Source organism: Manis pentadactyla, chromosome 3, assembly GCF_030020395.1.
Source record: "Manis pentadactyla isolate mManPen7 chromosome 3, mManPen7.hap1, whole genome shotgun sequence".
Taxonomy (NCBI): Eukaryota; Metazoa; Chordata; class Mammalia; order Pholidota; family Manidae; genus Manis; species Manis pentadactyla.
In genome coordinates, this window is record NC_080021.1 from 104,511,862 (window position 1) to 104,534,443 (window position 22,582).

General features: G+C 36.8%; 1 protein-coding gene across 1 annotated transcript in view; it reads left to right on the forward strand.

Annotated features, from left to right (window-relative positions):
• Positions 1 to 4,853: 4,853 nt before the first annotated feature.
• The window catches only part of LOC118915910 (protein TASOR 2-like), a 77,021-nt gene continuing 59,292 nt past the window's right edge, over positions 4,854 to 22,582 (forward strand). Inside the window, 4 exon segments of the mRNA XM_057499349.1 lie at positions 4,854 to 4,866; positions 21,569 to 21,683; positions 21,685 to 21,712; positions 22,004 to 22,099. Of these exon segments, the coding sequence (XP_057355332.1) occupies positions 4,854 to 4,866; positions 21,569 to 21,683; positions 21,685 to 21,712; positions 22,004 to 22,099 (252 nt within the window).

Sequence of the window (22,582 nt, forward strand, 5' to 3'; positions counted from 1 at the left end):
CCAAAAGGTGTTTCTGATTTATGCTCTACAAGTTGTGAATGAAATCTCTTTTTTGCCCATCCTCACCACGTATGGCACTATTCAGCTTGCTAACGTTTTGCCAATTTAGTGTAAGTGAGATGATACTTTATTATCGTCAGTTTAAGTATTTCTCTGATTACTTGAAAAAAATTGAGTGTCTTTTTTCTTCTGTGTAATGTTTAGTCATGTTTTCCCCACTTTTCCTATTGAGTACTAGTTTTCTCAATACGTACGATTTAAAAAATATGTTACACATACAAGTTGATGAACTCTTCCTATTGCTAAAAATGTTAGTAGAATAACTTATTTAAGCAATTAAAAAATATGTAAACATACACATTGAAAAAAGTCTTCCCTGTATCTGTCTAACTCATTCCCCAATGTATTTTTTCATAGGCCTTCTTACTCCTAATATTCTGCTATGTTGTATTTTTTTTTCCTCCACTTTGTCAGTGTATCCTGGAAATCTTAACAAATCAGTATATAGGAAGACAAGGAAAAGTTTTACATGTGTGGCTGTCCCAGTTTTAGTGTACAGTAGATAGTTTGATTCTAGCTTTTTACTATTAAAAACAATGGTGCATGTAGTAATTTTGTAGAGTTGTCATTTTGTATGTAAGCAGGTATTTTTTCTACATGATTAGTTTCCGAAATTGTGATTACTGGGTGAGAGGATAAATGCTTTTGATAAATATTGTCAGACTGTTTTTCTTTGGGATTTTTCACTCTTACCTGCAGTGTACTGAAATAACTGCTTTCCTAAAGCCACCCCTCACCAAATGCATTGTGAAACTTGTACATTTTGATAGTTTGCTAAAAGAAAAGTGGTGTCCATTTATTTAAATTTATATTTCATTATGACCTATTTCATACATTTAAAAACCTTTCAATTTTTCTTTGTATTAACTGTTCATATCCTTTGTCTATTTTTCTATCTTTTACTAAGTTGTTGGACTGGGACTTATTTACATACTCTGGGTATTAATCTTTTGATAGTTAAGTGGGTTGTAAGTACCTTTTCTCTTTAAGGTGTTTTTTGATGAGAAGTTTTTCATCTTAAAGATGTTCATGTCTCTATATTTGGAATTATTCTTTATATGTAGTTTAGAGTATAAATATAATGTAACTTTATTTTCATGTGGATAACCAGTTGGAGTAGAATTTATCATTGAATCCACTTGGCTTTAACGTTTTTTTAGTGGCAGATTTTTTAAACTAATGATTTAATTTTTTTAGTTGTTACAGGATTGCTCAGATTTTTAATAAAACTATATCGGTTTTGGCAAGTTAGATTTCTAGGATTTTTGTCCATTGTGTCTAAATTTTTAATATTTATTGGCACAGAGTTGTTAGAAGTGCCCTCATACGATCTTTAATGTCTGAAGCATGTGTAGTTATGTCTCCTTTCATTTCTGATATATTAATATTTCTATTCTCATTTCGTATCCCTTTCTATTAATCATTTTGCTGGAGTTTATCAGTTGTATTAGTCTTTTCACATTTATGGCTTTGTGAGATTATTTCTAGCATGTATTTCTTTTTGTATTTGCATTTTTCTTTTCATTTATTAAGCTGCTTTGAGATAGCTGTAGATTTGTATGGACTCCTATATTTTAGATAAGTCTTTTTAAAAGAGCATCTGTTGGAATTTTTAATGCAGTTTTAAAATATTTTTAGCTGGGACATAGCCTATTTACATTTACTACAATTGCTCTTATTTTGTGCTTTCTGTTTGTCCTGGTTGTTCTTTATTTCTTTTTCCCTTTTGTTATTTTTTAAATACTGATTTAATATCTTTCATCATTCCATTTTTCCCATATACTAGTTTGGAAACTATATACTTTTTGCCTCTCTTGTAATTATTCTTGAAGTAACATGCATCCTTGACCTTTCAAAACCTAAAAAGACCAGTATGTTTACTTTCCCCTTATAATACAAGAACCTTAGATGTTTAATTTCATTTAGCTCCTTCATGACTTATATGTTGTTATGTATTTTGAGTTTTTAAAAAATATTCTTATCAGACAGAAGGGGGCCTGTTTAGAGAAAGGCTTAGGGGATCTTCTCTATTCATTGCTTCTTACATTCTTTAGACCATCCACCTAGGGTGATTTCCTTGTGCTTGAAATACATCCTTTCTTTTGATGATGAACTCTGTTTCTGTACACCTGAAAATGTCTTTGTTTCACTGCCATTTATGGAAGATATTTTAGCTGAATATAGCAGTTGAGGTTAGCATTTATTTTCATTTAGCACATTGAAGATCTCATTCCTCTTGCCTTTGAGAAGTCATCTGTCCGTGTCTCCGGTCCTTTTTTTCTGGCTGCTTTGATTATTTCTCTTTGTCTTTAGTTTCTTGCTCTTTCACTGTAATGTATCTTTATTAATCTTACTTGGGATTGCTTGGCTTCTTAAATCTATAATTAGGAGGTGTTTTAAAATGTGTTTATTGACTGTTCATAATTCCTGAATTGTAAATTTCTATTTTTATATCCTATTTATCTAAATGTGTAAATATTTTGTGACCTACATAGTTAATATTTTCTCCTGGTCTTTTGTTTTTCTTTTTGTTTCCCACAGCGTCCCCAACTGAATGCATTGCCAAACTTGGGAGTTTTGATAATCTGAGAAGACCCTTCTCCCAAAAGACCAGTTCCAGAGTTTTACTGTCAAGTTTCATTTTTCACTTATCAGATTATCAAAACTGTGGCTACTCTTTTATTTTTCTCATTTAATTCATTTACTCAGATGTTTCTTCCACTTATAGACCAGTGTTGGTAATATATTTATATAGTTTTCAAATTTATTGGTATAAACTGAGTGTTATGATTTATAATTTTGTGTCTTTTCCCTATATTTGTCATTGTATCCTCCTTTTTGTTCCTGATACTTAATTTTTTTCTTGATTTTATTTGTTAAAAAATTTTGGCTTCTCTTTCTAAAATTAGTACTTTTACCATAAGAAATGTGTCTGCTTTCTGTTTTCCCTTAATGAGATTTTAATAATACATAATTGGAGAAGTAAATCCCTTGCTAATATTCTTTGTCAAGGTTTACTACCGTCCTTGGCATGGCGTAATAGATTCTGTTTAGAACCTTTGGGTACACCTGCTCCCTCATTAGGAGAAAAAATATTCAAGACCCCAACTCCTGAGGCCTAGTTTGAGCAGTCGGAGCACTTGTTTCACCCTGGGGTCTCCCCTCTCTGAACAAGTCTGTTCTTTGTCCAGGAATGTGGGATGGGATATACATAAGGATGGTGATAAAATCATCTTTGAGGTGGCTTGGAGTGGGTGTCGTTTTCTCTTTTGTCATATGTAATAATCAAAAGAATCCAAAGCAGGTCTCAAAATATAATTGTCCCTGAGAGAAATTTAGTCTTAGGAATTTCTCATAAGAAGGGCAAAACTACTTAACAATGTCCTTGTAATAAATACAATAATGAGTTTAATACAGCCATTTCTTTGCAGGCTGATAATTTAATGCTAAAGCACAAATTAGTAAATCTATTTTGAGGAGCCAGAACAGAGGTCACTTACTTCATACAGTTGTCTAAAAAAATAACACCATATAAACTTTGAAATCATTCTAATAAAAGGTGGCTAATCTTGACTATGGAAAGTTTGGTCTCCAAAAAATCTCTTGACTGATTATACAGCACTGCAAGAAAGAAATCAAAATTTGATAGGTATAAAATTATAAGCATCTGTTTGATATACAAAAGCAGTTTTTACAGTCAGACTGGATTTTGAGAATGTTGAAACAGTCTTCAAAAATTGAACACTTAATCTAAAAGTAAGCCACAATTAAATGAAAAAGTCATAATACATAGGTATAAGTCATTTTACACAATGGATGTAATCCCTGATAAATGTTTTTTTAAAAAGTAATTTCTTCCCCATTGAATATACTAAATACCAAAGTGATTTGTCCTTTTAAATAGTACATAGTTAATCTACATGATTCTTTATGAATTTAAGTAATTTGCTATGTGAGTTCAGGTTTTCCTATTTTTTCTATGTGTAAAACAATAGTAATGATTCTCTAGATGTCCTGATTAGATTTTCCTCTAGCAAATGTAGGTTGCTCTGTTAAAACATGAGTGAAAAGTAATGATGTCCTTAGGTCTGGCTAAGTACTTCGGCCATCCCTCCAACCCGTTCAGTTTTGGTTTTGGTGGTTTTGGTTACACCTGTGAGACATTAGCAGGGATGAGCCATTTCGGGGATACATGGAGTGTTAAAAACCATACTCAGTAGGCCTTATTTTTGTAAACTAAAAGCCCCATGAAACCATAGCGGTGAGTTGAAATAGACAATGGGAAAAGCTTTATAGGGGCAATGAGTTAGAATAACTTGGAGTAACTGTAGTGAAGACTTGGATTTTGGATTAGGACTGGGATTTGCAGTCAGGTCTTGTTACTGGGCGCCTGCGGGGAAGACCCTTGAGGGAACTGAAGCTTGGAGCAATCGCTGTTTATAACAATACCGTCCACTTGGGGGTATTGCGAGACTCCAGAACCAGCGGCCCGGGCTCCTCCCGCCATCGAACCAGACTGCAGCTCCCGTGGCTCCCGGTACCCACGGGTGTGTCCGGGCGCTGGCTCAAGATCTGCCACCCTCATGGACTTTAAAAAGGCGCAGCCCGTGAGCGCTGCCGCACCCGCTAACGCTGGGCCTGAAGCCTCAGGCCAGGGCAGCGGAGGCACCGTCCCTACCCCGCGCACCATGAGGTGAGGCCTAGCTAGGCCGAGCGGGCCCAGGCTGGGCGCCTACTTCCGCGGGCTGCGGGAGGTAGGCTTGGGGTCCCGCAGGCAGGGGTGGCTCCCGAGAATGGTTCGGATAGGTTCGCGAAGCGCCCAGACCCCTAGGTCCTCTCAGGTTCTGCCGTTGAGGTAGAGGGAAGCCTGCAGAACTGCTGGACAGGGCATCACTTGGCACAGTTGTCCAGCGTGTGTGTGTGGGGTCAGTGGGGGGTACCTCGGGTGTTTCTTTAGAAAACATTTAAACTTGTGTATATGGTAGATTTTTAAATGTATTTTAAATTTTTTATGAAAATTGTGCGTTTCTCATTCTATAGCATTTTCTGATTTTTAATAGGGATGCTGAGTTTTATGGATCTCTCTATTGTTGGTTTATGGGAAATACTATTTGCATTTGTTTGCTCTTCATTTAAAAAAATAATAACTTGTTGCTACTTAGAATTATGGCAGATCATTTTGTTCAGAATGAAAATAGATTTACTTCCCACAGATTATATCTATGCTTATGTAAAACTTCAGATAGTCCTTTTTTCAGGGCTTCAGATCTTTTTTACATGAACCTTTCTTGTGGAAACAACTAGAAGACAAACTCCAGGGGATCAGTAAATGAGAAGAGAAACTTGAGCCAAGAAATTGACCACTAAAATCCTGGAGTTCATTAGAAGGTATAATTAGAGATCTTTGTCTTCCTACTTTTAAAGGGAGTACTATTTTTAATGTCACCATTATGTATTAGGGTATTTCCTGTATATCCCTTTATCACCCAAAGTAGTCTATTACTGCTAATGTTTTTAATCACCAGTTGCTGTTGAATTTTATGTAGTGCTGTTTCTGTCTACCAAGGCCTAAGTTTTTCTTTAATCCATTACTGTGGTGAATTAACAAGAGCAGATTTTGTAATGTTAAGCTTTCTTTGAGTTTCTGGCACAAGGCCTGCATGGTCAGGTTTTGTGTGGTGCATATATTGATGTATTTTAGCTTTTTTTAATATTTTCATTTCACATTTTTGCATATATTTTCATTGATGGTACTACTTTAAACTTTTCTTTTGTAACTGTTCTTGTCTCTCATGGTTGTGTGCTAGCCTTGTAATTTAAGATGTACTGTTTTCTGTTCTTGAGAACAATTTTTATGTGGAAGATTTCTGGGCCTGACTTTTATATACCTATAACAATTAAACCACTGTATTAATTATCTAATAGTTACAGGTATATTATGGTGTTTTAGTTTTCTTAAGTAGGTTTCGATAAAATTACATTATTTATAGGAAATTTTCCCATGTTACCTATTATTTCTGTTTCTGTCATAAAATGGTTTCAATCTTTCATCTTTTATGTATCTATAAATCACACCCCTTTTTATTCCCAAGGTTGTTTCATGTGCCCTTTTTAAAAAAATAATTTGACAGGAGATAACATCTTTTTCCCCAAAGAACTAATCTTTATTTTTCCTGCTCTTTGCTTCCTTCTACTTCTGTTTAATTAATTTCTGATCTCTGTTACTTTTTCGCTTCCTTTATTTTCTTAAAATTTACTGTTTCTCTGCTTTCTGATTTCTTAAATTGACTCTGTGGGTCATTGATTTTCAGAAGTTTTTCTTTAATATGTGCATTTAAAACTAATTTCCTTCTAAGTGTTTTAGATGCATCTAAATTTAGGTAGGTGTTATTTTCATTGTCATTCAGTTCAAACCCTTTTATATTTATTTATGTTCTTTAACTTATGAACCATTTATAACTAGAGTTCATTTGTTGTAATTTCCATACATAGGACTCTTGGGATTAACTTCTGTGATCACATTGTGATTTTCCTGGATTTTGGTCAGAGACTGTTCTGTATTATGTCAGTGTCAATATTTACTACTGAACACATTTTAAGTATATAGTTAAATGAATTTTGATAAATTTATGCACCCCATAACCACCACACCCATAAAGTATGTTTGTGCCTACCTCACTTGGAAAAGTTTCCCTTTTTTGCAACCAATTTCCCTTTTTCTACCCTCTACCCCAGGCAACTATTGATAATGATTATTGCTGTAGATTTGTTTTGCCAGTTGTAAAACTTTGTATATATGGAATCCTACAGTGTATACTTTTTTTTTTTTGGTATCATTAATCTACAATTACATGAGGAACATTAAGTTTACTAGACACCCCCCCATCCCCAAGTTCCCCCAACAAACCCCAATACAGTCTCTGTCCATCAGCATAGTAAGATGCTATAGAGTCACCACTTGTCTCCTCTGTGTTGTACAGCCCTCCCTGTGCCCCCCCTCATTATACATGCTAATCATACTGCCCCCTTTCTTTTTTCCTCTCCCTTATCCCTCCCCTCCCACCCATCCTCCCCAGTCCCTTTCTCTTTGGTAACTGTTAGTCCATTCTTGGGTTCTGTCAGTCTGCTGCTGTTAAGCTCCTTCAGTTTTTTTCATTGTTCTTATACTCCACAGATGAGTGAAATCATTTGATACTTGTCTTTCTCTGCCTGGCTTATTTCACTGAGCATAATAGCCTCTATCTAGCTCCATCCGTGTTGTTGCAAATGGTAGGATTTGTTTTCTTCTTATGGCTGAATAATGTTCCATTGTGTATATGTACCGCATCTTCTTTATCCATTCATCTACTGATGGACACTTAGGTTGCTTCCATTTCTTGGCTATTGTAAATAGTGTTGTGATAAACATAGGGGTGCATCTGTCTTTTTCAAACTAGGCTGCTGCATTCTTAGGGTAAATTTCTAGGAGTGGAATTCCTGGGCCAAATGGTATTTCTATTTTGAGCTTTTTGAGGAACCTCCATACTGCTTTCCACAATGGTTGAACTAGTTCACATTCCCACCAGCAGTGTAGGAGAGTTCCCCTTTCTCCACCACCTTGCCAACATTTGTTGTTGTTTGTCTTCTGGATGGTGGCGATCCTTACTGGTGTGAGGTGATATCTCACTGTGGTTTTAATTTGCATTTCTCTGATAACTAGCGATGTGGAGCATGTTTTCATGTGTCTGTTGGCCATCTGAATTTCTTCTTTGGAGAACTGTTCAGCTCCTCTGCCCATTTTTTAATTGGATTATTTGCTTTTTGTTTGTTGAGGTGCATGAGCCCTTTATGTATTTTGGATGTCAACCCATTATCAGATCTGTCATTTATGAATATATTCTCCCATACTGTAGGATGCCTTTTTGTTCTATTGGTGGTGTCCTTTGCTGTACACAGTGTGTACTTTTATGTGTGACTTCTTCTGCCCAGTTTTTTTGAGATTCATGTATATATCATATGGTATATGAATGTGCCATAGTTTGTTTATACATTTACCTGTTGCTGAACTTTAGATTTATCTACTTTAGTTTTAGCCTACTATGAATAATGCTGCCCTGAACATTCATGTACAAATCTTTTTATAGACATAGGTTTTATTTCTCTTGGGTAAATAGGAATAAAATTGCTCGGTTATATAGTAGGTATATGTTTAACTTTATCAGAAATTGACAAAACTATTTTCCCAATTGGCTACATAGATTTATATTCCTACCAGGAATGTATAAAAGTTCCAGTTGTTCCTCATCTTTGCTAACACACTTAGTATTTTCTTTTTAATTTTAGTCATTCTAGTGGGTGAGTAGTATTTCATTGTGGTTTTAATTACCACTTCCATGATAACTAATAATGTTGACCATTTCCCCATGTACTTACTTTCCACTAATAAATCTTTTACAAGGTGTGTCTAAGAATTCTGTATATATTCTGGATACAAGTCTTTCATGAATCTTTTTAATTTCTTAATGATGTCTTTTGAAGATAAATGGTTTTAATTCTAATGAAGTCCAGTGTATCAGTTTTTCTTTTATGGGAACTGATTTTTGTGCCCTAAGAAATCTTTACATGTCCCATGCTTAAGATTTTCTCCTATGATTTTTTTCCTAGAAACTTTATAGTTTTAGCTTTTATGTTTAGGTCTATGATTCAGTTCCATTTGAATTTTATGATTTGAGGTAGGGATGAGGTTCATGTTTTTTCCCCATTTTGCTTATTGTAGAACCTATTAAATTATATTGGTAGTGTTATTAAAGTCAGTATCCAGCTCACTGTTCTGTTCCATTGATCTGTATGATCTGTACATTATCATTACCGCCTCGACAGCTTTAGCTTTGTAGTGATTCTTGAAATCAAGTGGTGAGTCCTTCAACTTTGTTCTTTTCCCAAATTGTTTTGACTGTTCCAAATCCTTGAATTGCCATGTAAGTTTTAGGATCAGGTTGTCAGTTTCTGCAGTCTGTGATTATATTGAACAGCGATAGGTCAATGCTGAATCTCACCATTAGTAGCAAGCTCAGAAAACTAGGCAGTAGTATTAGGAGGCACGAGTCCAGACTGAAGATGGCCAACATCGTACTGTGAAGGATGTCTCCAAAAACATTTGATGTATCTATCTATTCAGTGTTTTAGTTCTTTACAAGAATTTTAGGCTGAAATGACGATTTGTAAGTGAAAATCAAACAGAGACAATTTGAAATTTATAGAAACAAATTAACTACCTAGGGTGTCCCAACCATGTTAATGCATACAATTTAGTGAAACATTAAATACTGATATAAAAAGTCATGATAAAACTATGAGAAGATAGGAAGGGAAAGTGTGTTTTTTAATGTGTGTGGGGAGGAGGGAGGTGTTTTCATTAAAGGAATGTCTAACATTTATATAGGTCTTTTATTTAGAAACATGAGGTTATATCAGAAGATACAGTTAACATTGAAAGTGGTCACCTAAGAGAAATGGAAATAAAGGCTCCCAGGGAGGGTGGGGCCAGTGACTGATAAGCCTGGAGGTATTTGACTTTGTATTTACTGTATATGCTTTGTTGAGATTTATTTTTAGAAAGAAGGGGAGGAAAGCTTAAATAGTTTGCTCAAAGTCACAAAGCTAGAAAGACTGGGATTCAAAATTTTGTCTTGCCAAGTCCTTTTGATTCCAAAGCTCGTGCGCTTAATCACTTCTTCTACTCCCTCCGCCTCTCTTCAGGCTGAAGAGATTGTCCTAAACACAATTACTGTATGTAGATAAAATGAGAGTTGCTGTGGCCAGGATTCTCACCTGGCCCTGGTTGAATAGCTCACTGCACACGTGTGGCCAATATATTGCTATTGACTCTATATAAAGAGCTCCACCCAGTGCTCTGGGGCAACACAGTGGCATGGCTGCAAGGCTGCAGGAGAGCAGAGCAGAGGATGGAGTGGTGGCAGCACCGAGGACAGAGGCCCAGAGGACGGCTGTTTGGGCAGAGGGGCCCAGAAGCAGAGACTGGCTTGCTGCATGCAGACTGGGTCTGAGTGATCGGGATTTTAGTGATTGACCTGTCACCGTGGAAATAAACTTCGGCATAACCCTTTCACCCCAAGAACGTTTTACTGTTATATTGTTTGGTCACACTGAATCCATAGTGACTTTGCTGGGGGCCGAAACCCATTGGCAAGACAATTGGCAAAGTCAGCAGGGTTCACTGTTGACCAAGGAAAAAGACAGGCTGCCCTTATGGGAGGGGTGCTTCTGCGGGCTGCCCCTGTGAATGGGGAGACAGCAGATTGTCCCCCAATGGATATGTGGTCAGAGGTAGCTTGCCTCCTAGAAGACGGGGCCCCACCCCATGACTGGAGGCAAGTAGAGGTGATACCTGAGGCAGTAGCGATAGCCCTTGTTATAGTAAGTAGGGCATTTGAGAGAGAGAGTGTCTGTGAGGCAGTGGGGACTGTGGGTTGGCTGCTTCTCACAGTATTAAAAAAGTACAGAACAGAAGGACATGCTCCTGAAAAAGACCCAAGAAATGGCTGCATGAGAACATGAGATGCGAACTTCTGTGGAATCCCTGAAGAAGGAAATGGCATTGATGTGAGAGGAAGCAGCACGAGAACACTGGCAGTGAGGTGCCATTAAAGAGGTAAAAGATTCCTTACAGAATGAGACCGCAGCACTGCCAGATGCTCTGAAGGAGGAAAAGGCCATCAAGGAAAAAGACTGACTCCTGAGGGAAGCACAGGCGGAGGTGGCATGAGAATGCCCACTGCGAAGCATTGAGGTGAAGGTAAGAGAGCTGCTGAAGACTGAGCTGGCATTGCTGCGAGGCACAGTAGAAAAGGTAAAGGTTGTAGCAGAAGAGGTGCTTGGGGGAGGGGAGAGAAAGGTGCCATCAGTCCCTGAAATGGAGGAGCTGGGGAAGGATGAAAGGGTGGTGCCAGAGTCACTGACCCCTCCTGTATTGAAAGCACGCCCAGTGGTTGTAAAGAAAATAAAGACCCAGCAGCTGAAAGTTCCCCAATGAGAAGAGTAGCCCCCTCCCAGGTTGTGGAGCACTCTTATGTTGCACCCTCATACTCAGGCTGCGCTGTTGGATTTGGACTCCCCGTTTAGGCAGAAGCCCTCAGAGTCAATATCAGCTGGGCTCCTATGTCTTTGGGACTTAGGGGTGGATGGAATTGTTCTCTTGGGATCAGAGATGGGAATGCTGGCTTCCCTGACAGTGCGGCACACCTTGAGGCAGCAATTACAAAATGCACATTAGACCCCAGGGAAACACTCCCTCCTCAGTTGGCGTATGGCTGCACTTCATGCTGTGTGGCCCAGTCAGGGTGATCTACCATGCTCTCCTGTTAGATGGCAGACATATGCTGAGCTCCAACAGGTGTTACGAGAGCTAGGCATAAGAAATGCCATCTGTAGTCCAGAGAATTATGGCCCAGATGAAGAGACTTTCACTACTGGGATGAAAAATACTGAGCTTCAAACGGCCCTCACATCCCTCTTTGGGTCTCTAGTGGCCATTCTTTCCCCTCACTTAGGGCATCCTATAAGTGAGGTAACACGTACAGTAGCAGACATAGGAGAGGCTGAAGCAATGAGAACATGGAGAGAAATAAGGTCTTCTACTCACAAGAAGAATTTAAAGGGCCCCATGAAGGTTACAAGGACCCAGATGTGGGCTGATATAATACTGGCAGGAGCAGATGGAAGGAAATTAGATGAGAAGTCAAATAGGATCTTACTAGAGCTATGGCAGCAACTGAAACCAGAGCAGCAGTTCCAGCCATTAAGACCAAAGAGGCAGAGGTCAGAGACAGAGCAACAAGATCAGCCTGTATGTCTGCTAGACTTTTTGTTGGAGAGGCTGGAGAACAATGTTCGAGCTTCCTTGCACAGGGACCATTGCAGAGGACTGAGGGCACAAAGATTGAGCGGAGAGAATCCTGGAGGGGTGGAGTGTGAATAAAATGAGAGTTCCTGTGGCCAGGATTCTTACCTGGCCCTGGCTGGCTAGCTCACTGCACACGTGTGGGCAATACATTACTATTGACTCTATATAAAGAGCTCCACCCGGTGCTCTGGGGCAACACAGTGGCATGGCTGCAAGAGAGCAGAGCAAAGGCTGGAGTGGTGGCAGCGCCGAGGACAGAGGCCCAGAGGACAGCTGTGCAGGACGACTGTGCAGACAGGGAGGCCCAGAGGACGGCTGTGTGGGCAGTGGGGCCCAGAGGCAGACACTGGCTTGCTGCATGCAGACTCACTCTAAGTGAACAGGATTTTAGTGATTGACCTGCCAGCATGGAAATAAAGTTGGGTATAACCCTTTCACCCCAAGAACCTTTTACTGTCATTTTCTTTGGTCACATTGAATCCATAGTGAACTTGCCTGGGGCTGAAACCCATTGGCAAGACACTGTATTTCATACATAATTGGAAAATTATGACCTAAATGTTCTAAGGCTCTCTTTTAAGTGGGTGTGTGGTGTTCAGTGTTCTCCAGTGCAGAGCTATGCATATAGAAAGATGATGGCAAGTATCTGTGGAACACTTGTGAAGAGTAATTCATGCAAGCCAGAAAGTCTTAATACATCAGAGAAGCTACTTCTTGGGCTAGGCTTCAAATATGAGGAAAACTTAGACATGAAGCAGGTGAGGGATGTGAAAATTAGACTGTGTATAACTAATGAGGAAAATTCCCATGAAGAGGGATCTGAGTCAAGAGTATTTTGCCCTTGTGCAGGGGAGGGAGATAAGATATATTGAGTAGGTGGGAATCAAGCAGTCAGAGGCTTTAAATACCTTATATTTTAAGTTTCAAGTTTTCATGGATGTTAACTTTTGTGATTCCTTGCCAATAAATACTTGGTAGGATAAATGTCTCTGTGCATGGCAACAAATAGAAAAGGGATTTGATAATTTACCTAGTGTGGTGCAGTGTTTCATAACCTAACAGGTCTTCAGTAAGGCAGTTTGTAGAGTCAGTGTTAGAACTGAAAGGAACCTTCAAAAGATAATTACAATTAAATGAGGCTTTAGAGAGAATAAATAGTATATTTTCAGCTGCCAATGAAAGCAGTTTAAACAATAAGGAACACTTATTTCACGTATCAAAAGATTCAGAGGTGGAGTCACTCCAGGCTAGTTCATTGAGGTTCGTCTAGATTCTGTATGTTGGATCTAGATTTTGTTCCATCTTCGGTGTGTTGGCCGAACAGTCCCATCTTGGTTGCAGGGAGTTCCAGGCAACACACGCTTTGTCAGACAAGGCCCTAAGCTAGAAAAAGGTGGGAGGCAGGAAGAGTGCATCTTTTTGTCCTGTCCTTTTGTAAGAAAGCTTTCTCAGAATTCTCTCTGTAGACATCCATCCAGATCTCATTGGCCAGTCACATGTTTATTCCTGAAATAATCACAAGCCAAAGAGTGAAATTACCATAATGAGCTTAGAGTAATTAAGATTCACATACTACACACCTGCTCCCAAAGCTCTCCTGAAGCTTGGGATCACCTAATACCAGGAAAAAAAAAGTTGTGGTTTGGGGAGGGGAAGAAAAAGGGGTGTGATGGGGAGGCAGTCAACATCATCATCACACTAAGGTCTCAGAACAAGTTCTAAGTAGGCCTGCACCAAAGTCCTGTCTCCTGATTCTCCATTTAATTCTCACCTTTTGACATAAATAACTTATTTGCATAATGAATAAATATCAATATTGCTACTTTTTCTGAGGGGTCTTGAATATATCCACACAATTCTGTCGCAAATCCTTTCTGACAAAGGATGTACTATTACAGAACTATACCTGCCATTTTTTTAAGCATATTTAATTCGTCAAATAATGAACTACCTACAGTTCTTTATGTGTGGTGGTTTGTACTTCTGCATCTGCTCCTATTTCTACTGCCTAGAAAACTCACACGTTAGTGCCTGTTTTGCTTCCTTATCATTTGAATACCTACTCTTCAAGTATCTGTGCCTTTGCAACCTTGACATATGCATATCTCAGTGAAACTGGTTGTTTGTACCATAGTCCACCCACTATATCATGTTCTAGATTCTTCTATACATTTATAGTGCTGGTTTCTTTATAAGTTTTGTCTTCTAGTCTAAGAACTTTCTTTGTTGAGACTGTTTCTCTTGTCTTTTTAAATTCAGGGTATAGCATAGTACTGGATATGTAATAGGTACCACTAATAGTTTTATTTAATGCCTGGATGATCATATACTACTAATTTGGGGGTGGGGAGAGATTTACCTAATTGTTTTCTATTTGATTTTATTACCACCAACCAGTAGAATATGGATGTAGTTTTACAGTCTACTGTTGCTTTTGAAAGATTTTCAGTGAGGCAGAAATGATTCCTATATAACATAATTCATTTCTGTGAACAAATTTTTCTTTAAAACTTAAATTATGTTGGATGAGAAGCGTTTCATTTTATGCAGAGAAAATTTAGCATATAGCTCTGAAGACTTAAAAAGGGGGTAAACATAACAGAATTGTACATAATGCAAATTAGATGCTCAGTAACATTTGTTTACATAGTAAATATGCCATAAGTAGAACTTTTCACTTTATGGCTTAATTTTTTTCTTCTTTCATTTTACCATTTATGACATTAACAGAGAACAGAACTATTGTCAAGAATTCTGGGGGTATACTTGATGAAAATGAATTAAGACCACCCTCCCAGCTACATTCTTTTTTAGAGAGAAGACCGAGACAGGGTTCATATCAGAAAAGAGTGGGTATTAAACTTAATGCCATAAGTTATTACTAATTAATCAAAGTAGAGCAGTACAATTTTGAAAATTTTAACTTAGATCATGTAAAATGAAAGGACTTCTTAACTTATAATTTCCAGTGGAAACAATTTTCTTAAAATCATTAGTTCAAAATTGATAGGTGATTAACTTATCAGATTGCTTCAGAAAAGGTAAATGTTCAAAGGAAATTGTCACATTTCTCTATTTGTATTTCACTGAAATTATGACTTATTTCACTTAATTTTTGAACTGAGATATTTTAAATAGTAGAAATAATACATGCTTATGTAAGAAAAACCTGAATTGTAGCAGTGTATGTAAGGTGAAATTGTAAGTTCCCCTTTTATCCACTTCCCAATCTCAATAATCGTTGGTTTGAACTGTCAACAGTTTGGTTCCCTATCTTTCTAGATCTTTTTCTGTATATTTTCAAACACATAATTTTTCTGTGTCTTTTTTTGAACCAAAATAGCATTATGTAATAATGCATGTTACTCAAGGGTATATGGTAGATATCTTTATATGTCAATATGTACAGATTTATTTGGTTTTTATTTAGTGGTTGCAAGGTGTTTCTCTGTTTATGGCAATTTAGATGATCTCGAGTATTTTTACTATTACAGATGCTGGTGTATAGGACACCCTTGTAGATACATCCCATGTACTCATGCTAGTATTCCAGAAATGGAATGGTTATTTGGTATGCACTTGAATTTTTTGTTAGGTCCTGACAAATCATGTTCTAAAAAATTTGTATCTCTCTTAAACTGGCAATCCTTTAATATCTTAAAAGTAAAGGGTAATAAATTTTAGGGTTAGCTAAGGGAATGGGCTCTTCCATCAACTACTGTCAGATGGCCTACTTAGACATAAATAATACTATGGTAATGCATAGATAATACTATAATAGCAATGCCTCTATACTTGAACATATGTAGATTGTAGCCCATCTATAGGAAATACTAAAAAGAGCCTTTAATGGCAGATATTGTTGGGTTCTGAGTGTTTCTGTCTCTGATGAGTGCTCTTGCTTACTGAACAAACAGGAGATGTGGTCGTGAAAGTCCTAGAAAGATGGAGAAGTGGCTGATCTTTGTAAGAATTATTCTGATACCTAGGAAGGATGGTGGCATTAGTTCATCTCATTATTTGCTTTTAGACCACATGCTTCTAGAATGGGAAATAGGTACCTGTGGTGTAACATCAGAAATTGGTTTATAATTTTCTAATTCCTTTTACTAGTAATTAAAGAGAGAAAAAAATGTCCAAACTCAGACACTCAGTGTCTGATGGAATTTGAGAAAAAGGCAGATTTGAGCAGAGTCCAGCTAGCGTCAAGCTTGTCTTAACTTTTAACACTGCATCCACAAATAGCAGAGAAATGTGGCCAAAGACAGATGCTACAGGAAATAGTTTTAACTCATTCTCCAGAGCCATTAACATTCCTCCACATACTCTCTATTGGCCACTTGAGCCCTAAGAGATGCTCTCCACACTTCACAGACAGGTACTTTTCCAGTTACCTTCTTCAATATTGTTCTAGGTTTCTTTGTGGAATAGCCCCCTCTCGATTTTCATAATACTCTGATAACCTTTAATGTTTAAATAAAGCATGTGTTTTCCTCATCAAAAATGAGACCATTCATTTAGTGCTCTTACTGTTTTGTACAAGAGTTAGACTCTTAAATTGAAGTGCATGGTGCAGAAAAAAAATAGCAGTGCGTAGTAACTGCTCAATAAATGCTTACTGCTGATAAGGAAAAAGAAAAAGAAAGTGCATGGTGTAAGAAAAGAGAATGCCAAATAATTCTCAATAAGATTTTCATCTCCTTATTGATAAACCAGGCAACTTGTGCTTTCTTGAAAGTATAATTCGGGTTATTTATTATGAAGTCATGAAAGAATCAAGATATATTGTGGTTTTACAACAGCTTTGCTTTTAAAATGCTTTTCCTTCTGCGAACCATAAAATTATTATTGCTTTTATAAATATATTGCTATCTGGAGAATGCTGACCTAAAGGTGGAAGCCTTTTAACCATGACTAGTTTTAGGGAAAAATAAATAATAATAAGCACAGAAGATTTCATTTCCTACTTGTTCCTCTTTGTTTATTGTAAATCTTTACCTTTATTCATTCCTTTATTGGGAACAGTAAGTACAGCCCACATTGGTGTAAATAAAGTCTTCTCTGATCACCTATATGTTATTTGGGAACCTCTGTGTTAGGTAGGTAGCTTCATTGATTGGGGTTCTTTTAATTACACAATTTCTCAGTTTTGTTCACTGTGCACTAACACTAAAAAATGGGTGTATATATAGTATTCACTATTTGCAAAACTTAAAATCGGAGCCTATCTATTAACATCTTGTAGAATTTAGAGAAGTTGATAATATAGGATATTCATTTCCAAAGCTGCAACAACTTTTATTTTTTTCACTGTAAGCAATGTATTTCTTAAATATTTAGCCTAAGAGTATATATACTTAGATTTTTAAATATTATATCACCTTTTAAAAAATAAATACAAGATTTCCAAAATTATAATTTTTAAAGGAATCCAGCTTTGCATTTCAGCTAGCTGTATAGGTTATTTATGAGATGAATTTGCGAAAGCATAGGCTTCCCAGTTTGAGAAGTGCTGCTAAAGAAAACCATGATTATTATCACTGGTCTTTTGCTCTTTGAATCTCTTTAGAATATCCATATTTTTTACACCACTGGTATACTTTTACAGAAAGAGGAAGTGAAACTGAGAAAAACTAAAACAATTGATTTAGTTCAGACATACCAACTTCAAAATATTCTTAAATGTTTCATCCTCTTATCTTTCCTTCCTTGCTATTTATAATCTTTCATTTCTGACACTATGTATTACAGTATTTTTTAATTACCTTGATAAATGATGTGTTAGGACAGTTCAGATTGATTTCACTGAAATGTTTATTTTCATTTCTCTCATAACAATCTAGTTTTTTTCCCCTCTCATTTTAAATAAAATGTTCTTTTTTTCTTTAACCTTAGTGTAATTGGCAGAGTTCTGGGAAAAGCAGGAATCCATGTTAATATACTTATTTATACTATATGACCAAAACTTCCGGTGCTATATAAGTTATTCATTCTTTTTATTATTTATAGTTTGTACCTTCCTGCCTCAACCTTGTTAAATAGAATAGAGAGGATACAAATTGAATGGAATGAACAAATCAAATGGTTAAATGTTATGAGAATTCATTAAGCTCAGTTCTTGCCAAAGTGAAGACTTGTGAAATCAAAAGGTACAAAGTCTCAATCAAGAGAAGATTGGATAGAGTTGGTAATTCTCAATTAGGAAACATGCCCCTTGTGGGAGGGCCATGGCAGAATCTCTGGGATAGCACATGGGTATGGTTTGAAAAAAGCACTTTAAAAAAAAAAGGGAAGTTTTATTTTTGTAAAATGAAAAAAAAATGATTTTATAATACAACCCCTAAACGTAAAGTTTAATAGGTGTGCTTGGGCTGGTGAGGAAACCCCAAAGATACAAAAACTTCTAATGTGTTTGCTGAGTGTGCAATAGTAGGCCTCTAAGGACCTAACAGACTCGGGGATTTGGTGAGAAGATGGGAAGGGTACTTTATCAAAATGTGGCATAGATTAAAAAAATTTCTGGATGAGATGGCTTCATGACTGAATTTTATCAAGCATTTAAAGAAGAGCTAATACCCATCCTTCTTAAAGTATTCCAAAAAGTAGAAGAGGAGGGAATACTTCCAACTCATTCTGTGAGGCCAGCATCACTCTAATACCAAACCAAAGATACCACAAAAAAAATTTGCAGACCAATATCCCTGATGAACATAGTTGCAAAAATCCTCAACAAAATATTAGCAAACTGAATTAAAAAATACATCAAAAAGATCATCCAGCATGACCAAGTGGGATTTATTCCATGGATGCAAGGATGGTACAATATTCAAAAACCAATCAACATAAACCACATCAACAAAAAGGACAAAATCACATCATTTCAATAGATGCTGAAAAAGCATTTGACAAAATTCAACATCCATTCATGATAAAAACTCTCAACAAAATGGGTATAGAGGGCAAGTACCTCAACATAATAAAGGCCATAATACTACAAACCCACAGCCAGTGTCATACTTAACAGTGAAAAACTGAAAGCTTTTCCTCTTAAGATCAGGAACAAGACAAGGGTGCCCACTCTCCCCACTTTTATTCAACATAATACTGGAGGTCCTAGCCATGGCAATCAGACAACACAAAGAAATAAAAGGGGCATCCAGATTGGTAAGGAAGAAGTTGAACTGTCACTGTTTGCAGATGATATGATATTATACAGAGAGAACCCTAAAGACTCCACCAAAAAATGATTAGAACTAATACCTGAATTCAGCAAAGTTGCAGGATACAAAGTAATATACACAAATCTATTACATTCCTATATACTAACAGTGAATTAGCAGAAAGAGAAATCAGGAAAACAACTCCATTTATAATTGCATCCAAAAGAATAAAATACCTAGGAACAAACCTAACAAAGGAGGTGAAAGATCTGTACTCTGAAAACTAAAGATACTCATAAGAAATTAAAGAAGACACCAATAAATGGAAACACATCCCATGCTCATGAATAGGAAGAATTAATATTGTCAAAATGGCCATCCTGCCTAAAGCAATCTACAGATTCAATGCAATTCCTATCAAAATACCAACAGCATTCTTAAACAAATTAGAACAAATAGTTCTAAAATTCATATGGAACCACAAAAGATCCCATATGGCCAAAGCAATCCTGAGAAAGAAGAACAAAGCTGGGGGGATTATGCTCCCTAACTTCAAGCTCTACTACAAAGCCACAGTAATCAAAACAATTTGGTACTGGCATAAGAACAGGCCCATAGATTGATGAATGTAACAGAATAGAAAACCCAGATATAAACTCACACATGTATGGTCAATTAATATATGATAAAGGAGCCATGAATATATAACGGAGAAAAGACAACTTCTTCAACAGCTGGTGCTGGGAAAACTGGACAGCTACATCTAACAGAATGGGACTGGATTACTGTCTAACTCCATACACTCGAAATGGATCAAAAACCTGAATGTGAGTTGTGAAACCATAAAATTCTTAGAAGAAAACATAGGCAAAAATCTCTTGCATATAAACATGAGCAACTTCTCCTGAACACATCTCCTTGGGCAAGGGAAACAAACAAACAAAAAAGAACAAGTGGGACTACATCAAATTAAAAAGCTTCTGTATAACAAAGGACACCATCAGCAGAACAAAAAGGCATCCCATTGTGTGGGAGAATATATTCATCAACAATTTATCCAATAAAGGGTTAACATCCAAAATATATAAAGAACTCACACACCTCAACACCCAAAAGGCAAATACCCAATTAAAAAATGGGTAGAGGATCTGAACAGATGCTTCTCCACAGAAGAAATACAGAAGACCAACAGGCACATGAAAATATGTCCCACATCACTGATCATCAGGGAAATGCAAGTTAAAACCACAATAAAATATCACCTCACCCCAGTTAGGATGGCCAACATCCAAAAGATAAGCAACAAATGCTGGTGAGGATGCACAGAAGGGGAAACCCTCCTACACTGTTGGTGGGAATGTAAATTGGTTCAGCCATTGTGGAAAGCAATATGGAGGTTCCTCAAAAAACTAAAAATAGAAATACCATTTGACCCAGTGATTCCTCTCCTAGGAATTTTTCTGAAGAAAACAAGATCCTTGATTTGAAAAGATGTATGCACCCCAGTGTTTATTGCAGCACTATTTACAATAGCCAAGATATGAAAGCAACCTAAGTGTCCATCAAAAGTGAATGGATAAAGAAGATATGGTACATATATGCAATGGAATATTATTCAGCCACAAAAAGAAAAGAAAAATACTTCCATTTGTAGTAACATGGATGGATCTAGAGGGTAGTATGCTCAGTGAAATAAGCCAGGCATAGAAAAACAAATAACAAATGATCTCACTCATTTGTGGAGTATAAAGAAAAGGAAAACAGAAAAAGCAAAATCGCAGTAGACTCACAGACACTGAGAAAGGGACTAGTGGTTACCAAAGGGATGGGTGGGAAGGGAGAAGGGGATTAAAGGGCACTATAATTTTCAATCACAATATAGGTATAGGTAGGTCACGGGGAAGGCAGTACAGCATTAGAGAAGACAATTAATGACTGTAACATCTCACTGCCTTGATAGACAGTGACTGCAATGGAGAGTGTGAGGACTTCATAGTATGGGTGAATGTTGAAACCACTGTGTTGTTTATTTGAAACCATCGTAAGATTGTGCATCAGTGATACTTTAACAACAACAACAGCAAAAGACTTGGGTGAAAAACACTGGTCTCAGTGATTACTGACCACCAACTTGATACTATGGTTGCATCTGTTTTTATCAGCCACGCACGCAGCTTAAACCAAAAGGCCTGTGGGGTCTGGCAGGGTTTATTTTGCTCTTAATATTTAAAGTAATTTACCCTCTTGCAATCCATTCAGATTATTTTCTTCACATGAGACGTCTGTTAGGATATACAGATATGGTAGCCCAAACGCATTGTAGAAGTCTAAGGTATACAGGAAAGAGCACTACAGATGAAGTATTCAGTGATTTTTAGTGTGCCACTTTGAACCTCATCCTTTGGTTATCTTAAACAGTTGTATTATTTTTGTTGGTGTTTTACAGTTTTTGAGACAGTATCCTTGAGTTCAGACTTTCTCTTCCGGAGGGCAGTTTCAATTCTCCATACTTTGTACTTGGACTCTGCATCTGAGCATGGTTTTCAGTACAGTCAAGTGACTGGTGAAAAATGACATTTTCTTAAATGAGGTGAGATGCTTGGTACACACTCTGTCTGTGTGTTAGTTTTATTTTAGTTTTAAAGAAGTAGACCCATTGTTTTTGGTATGTAAGCCTAGTTCTTTTTAGCTATCACTTTTCAGATGAGATAAAAGATCCTTGGAAATAGTCAGTTGAAAGGCAATATATTCAGGGAATAGAAAGAGAGTCTTATTTCATTAGTCTTTTAGCAGGAGGGATTCAGATGATGTGTTTTTAAAAATTTATTTGCAAAGCAGAATAACATGTTTATAGCATTTGGTTATTTTCTCTTTTACACAGTATAAAACTTTTTACCAAGAAAAAAAACCAAATAACTATACTGAGGAAGAACTTAAAGAAACTTACAGATTTCTTCTGTCTGAAACAGAAAACCAGGTGAGGGAATTAGATTGTAGGAAATTAATTTTGTGGTATTAATGAACAAAACTGATGTCATTAATGGGGTGAATGGATATTTCTCCATTCTGGATCATGGTTTACATAGATACTTTGTGTTTCTTATGGAGGTTTTTCAGGTTTAAGTTACATGGTTTTGTGAATTAGGAGAACTCTCCCAGCATTTTATTTCCTTGGAGTTGTTCATGCCTGTCTTTGAAGATTGAGCATCCATACTGTTGCTTGTACCTAAAATGTGAGAGGAGACTGCTGTGTATAGGGCATATTTCCAAAGGTGTATATGGTTTCCTAGGTACAGTTTTAACAATATAGTGATCTATAATCTGACTCAAATTCAGAGAGTGTATTTTGGTTGAGTCCATGACTTTTAAGGAACAAGGGTAGATTAATTTAAAGAATAATTAACATTTATGTAGTAATTAACAATTATATAATAAGACCGGAAGACTTTATTTACTTAAT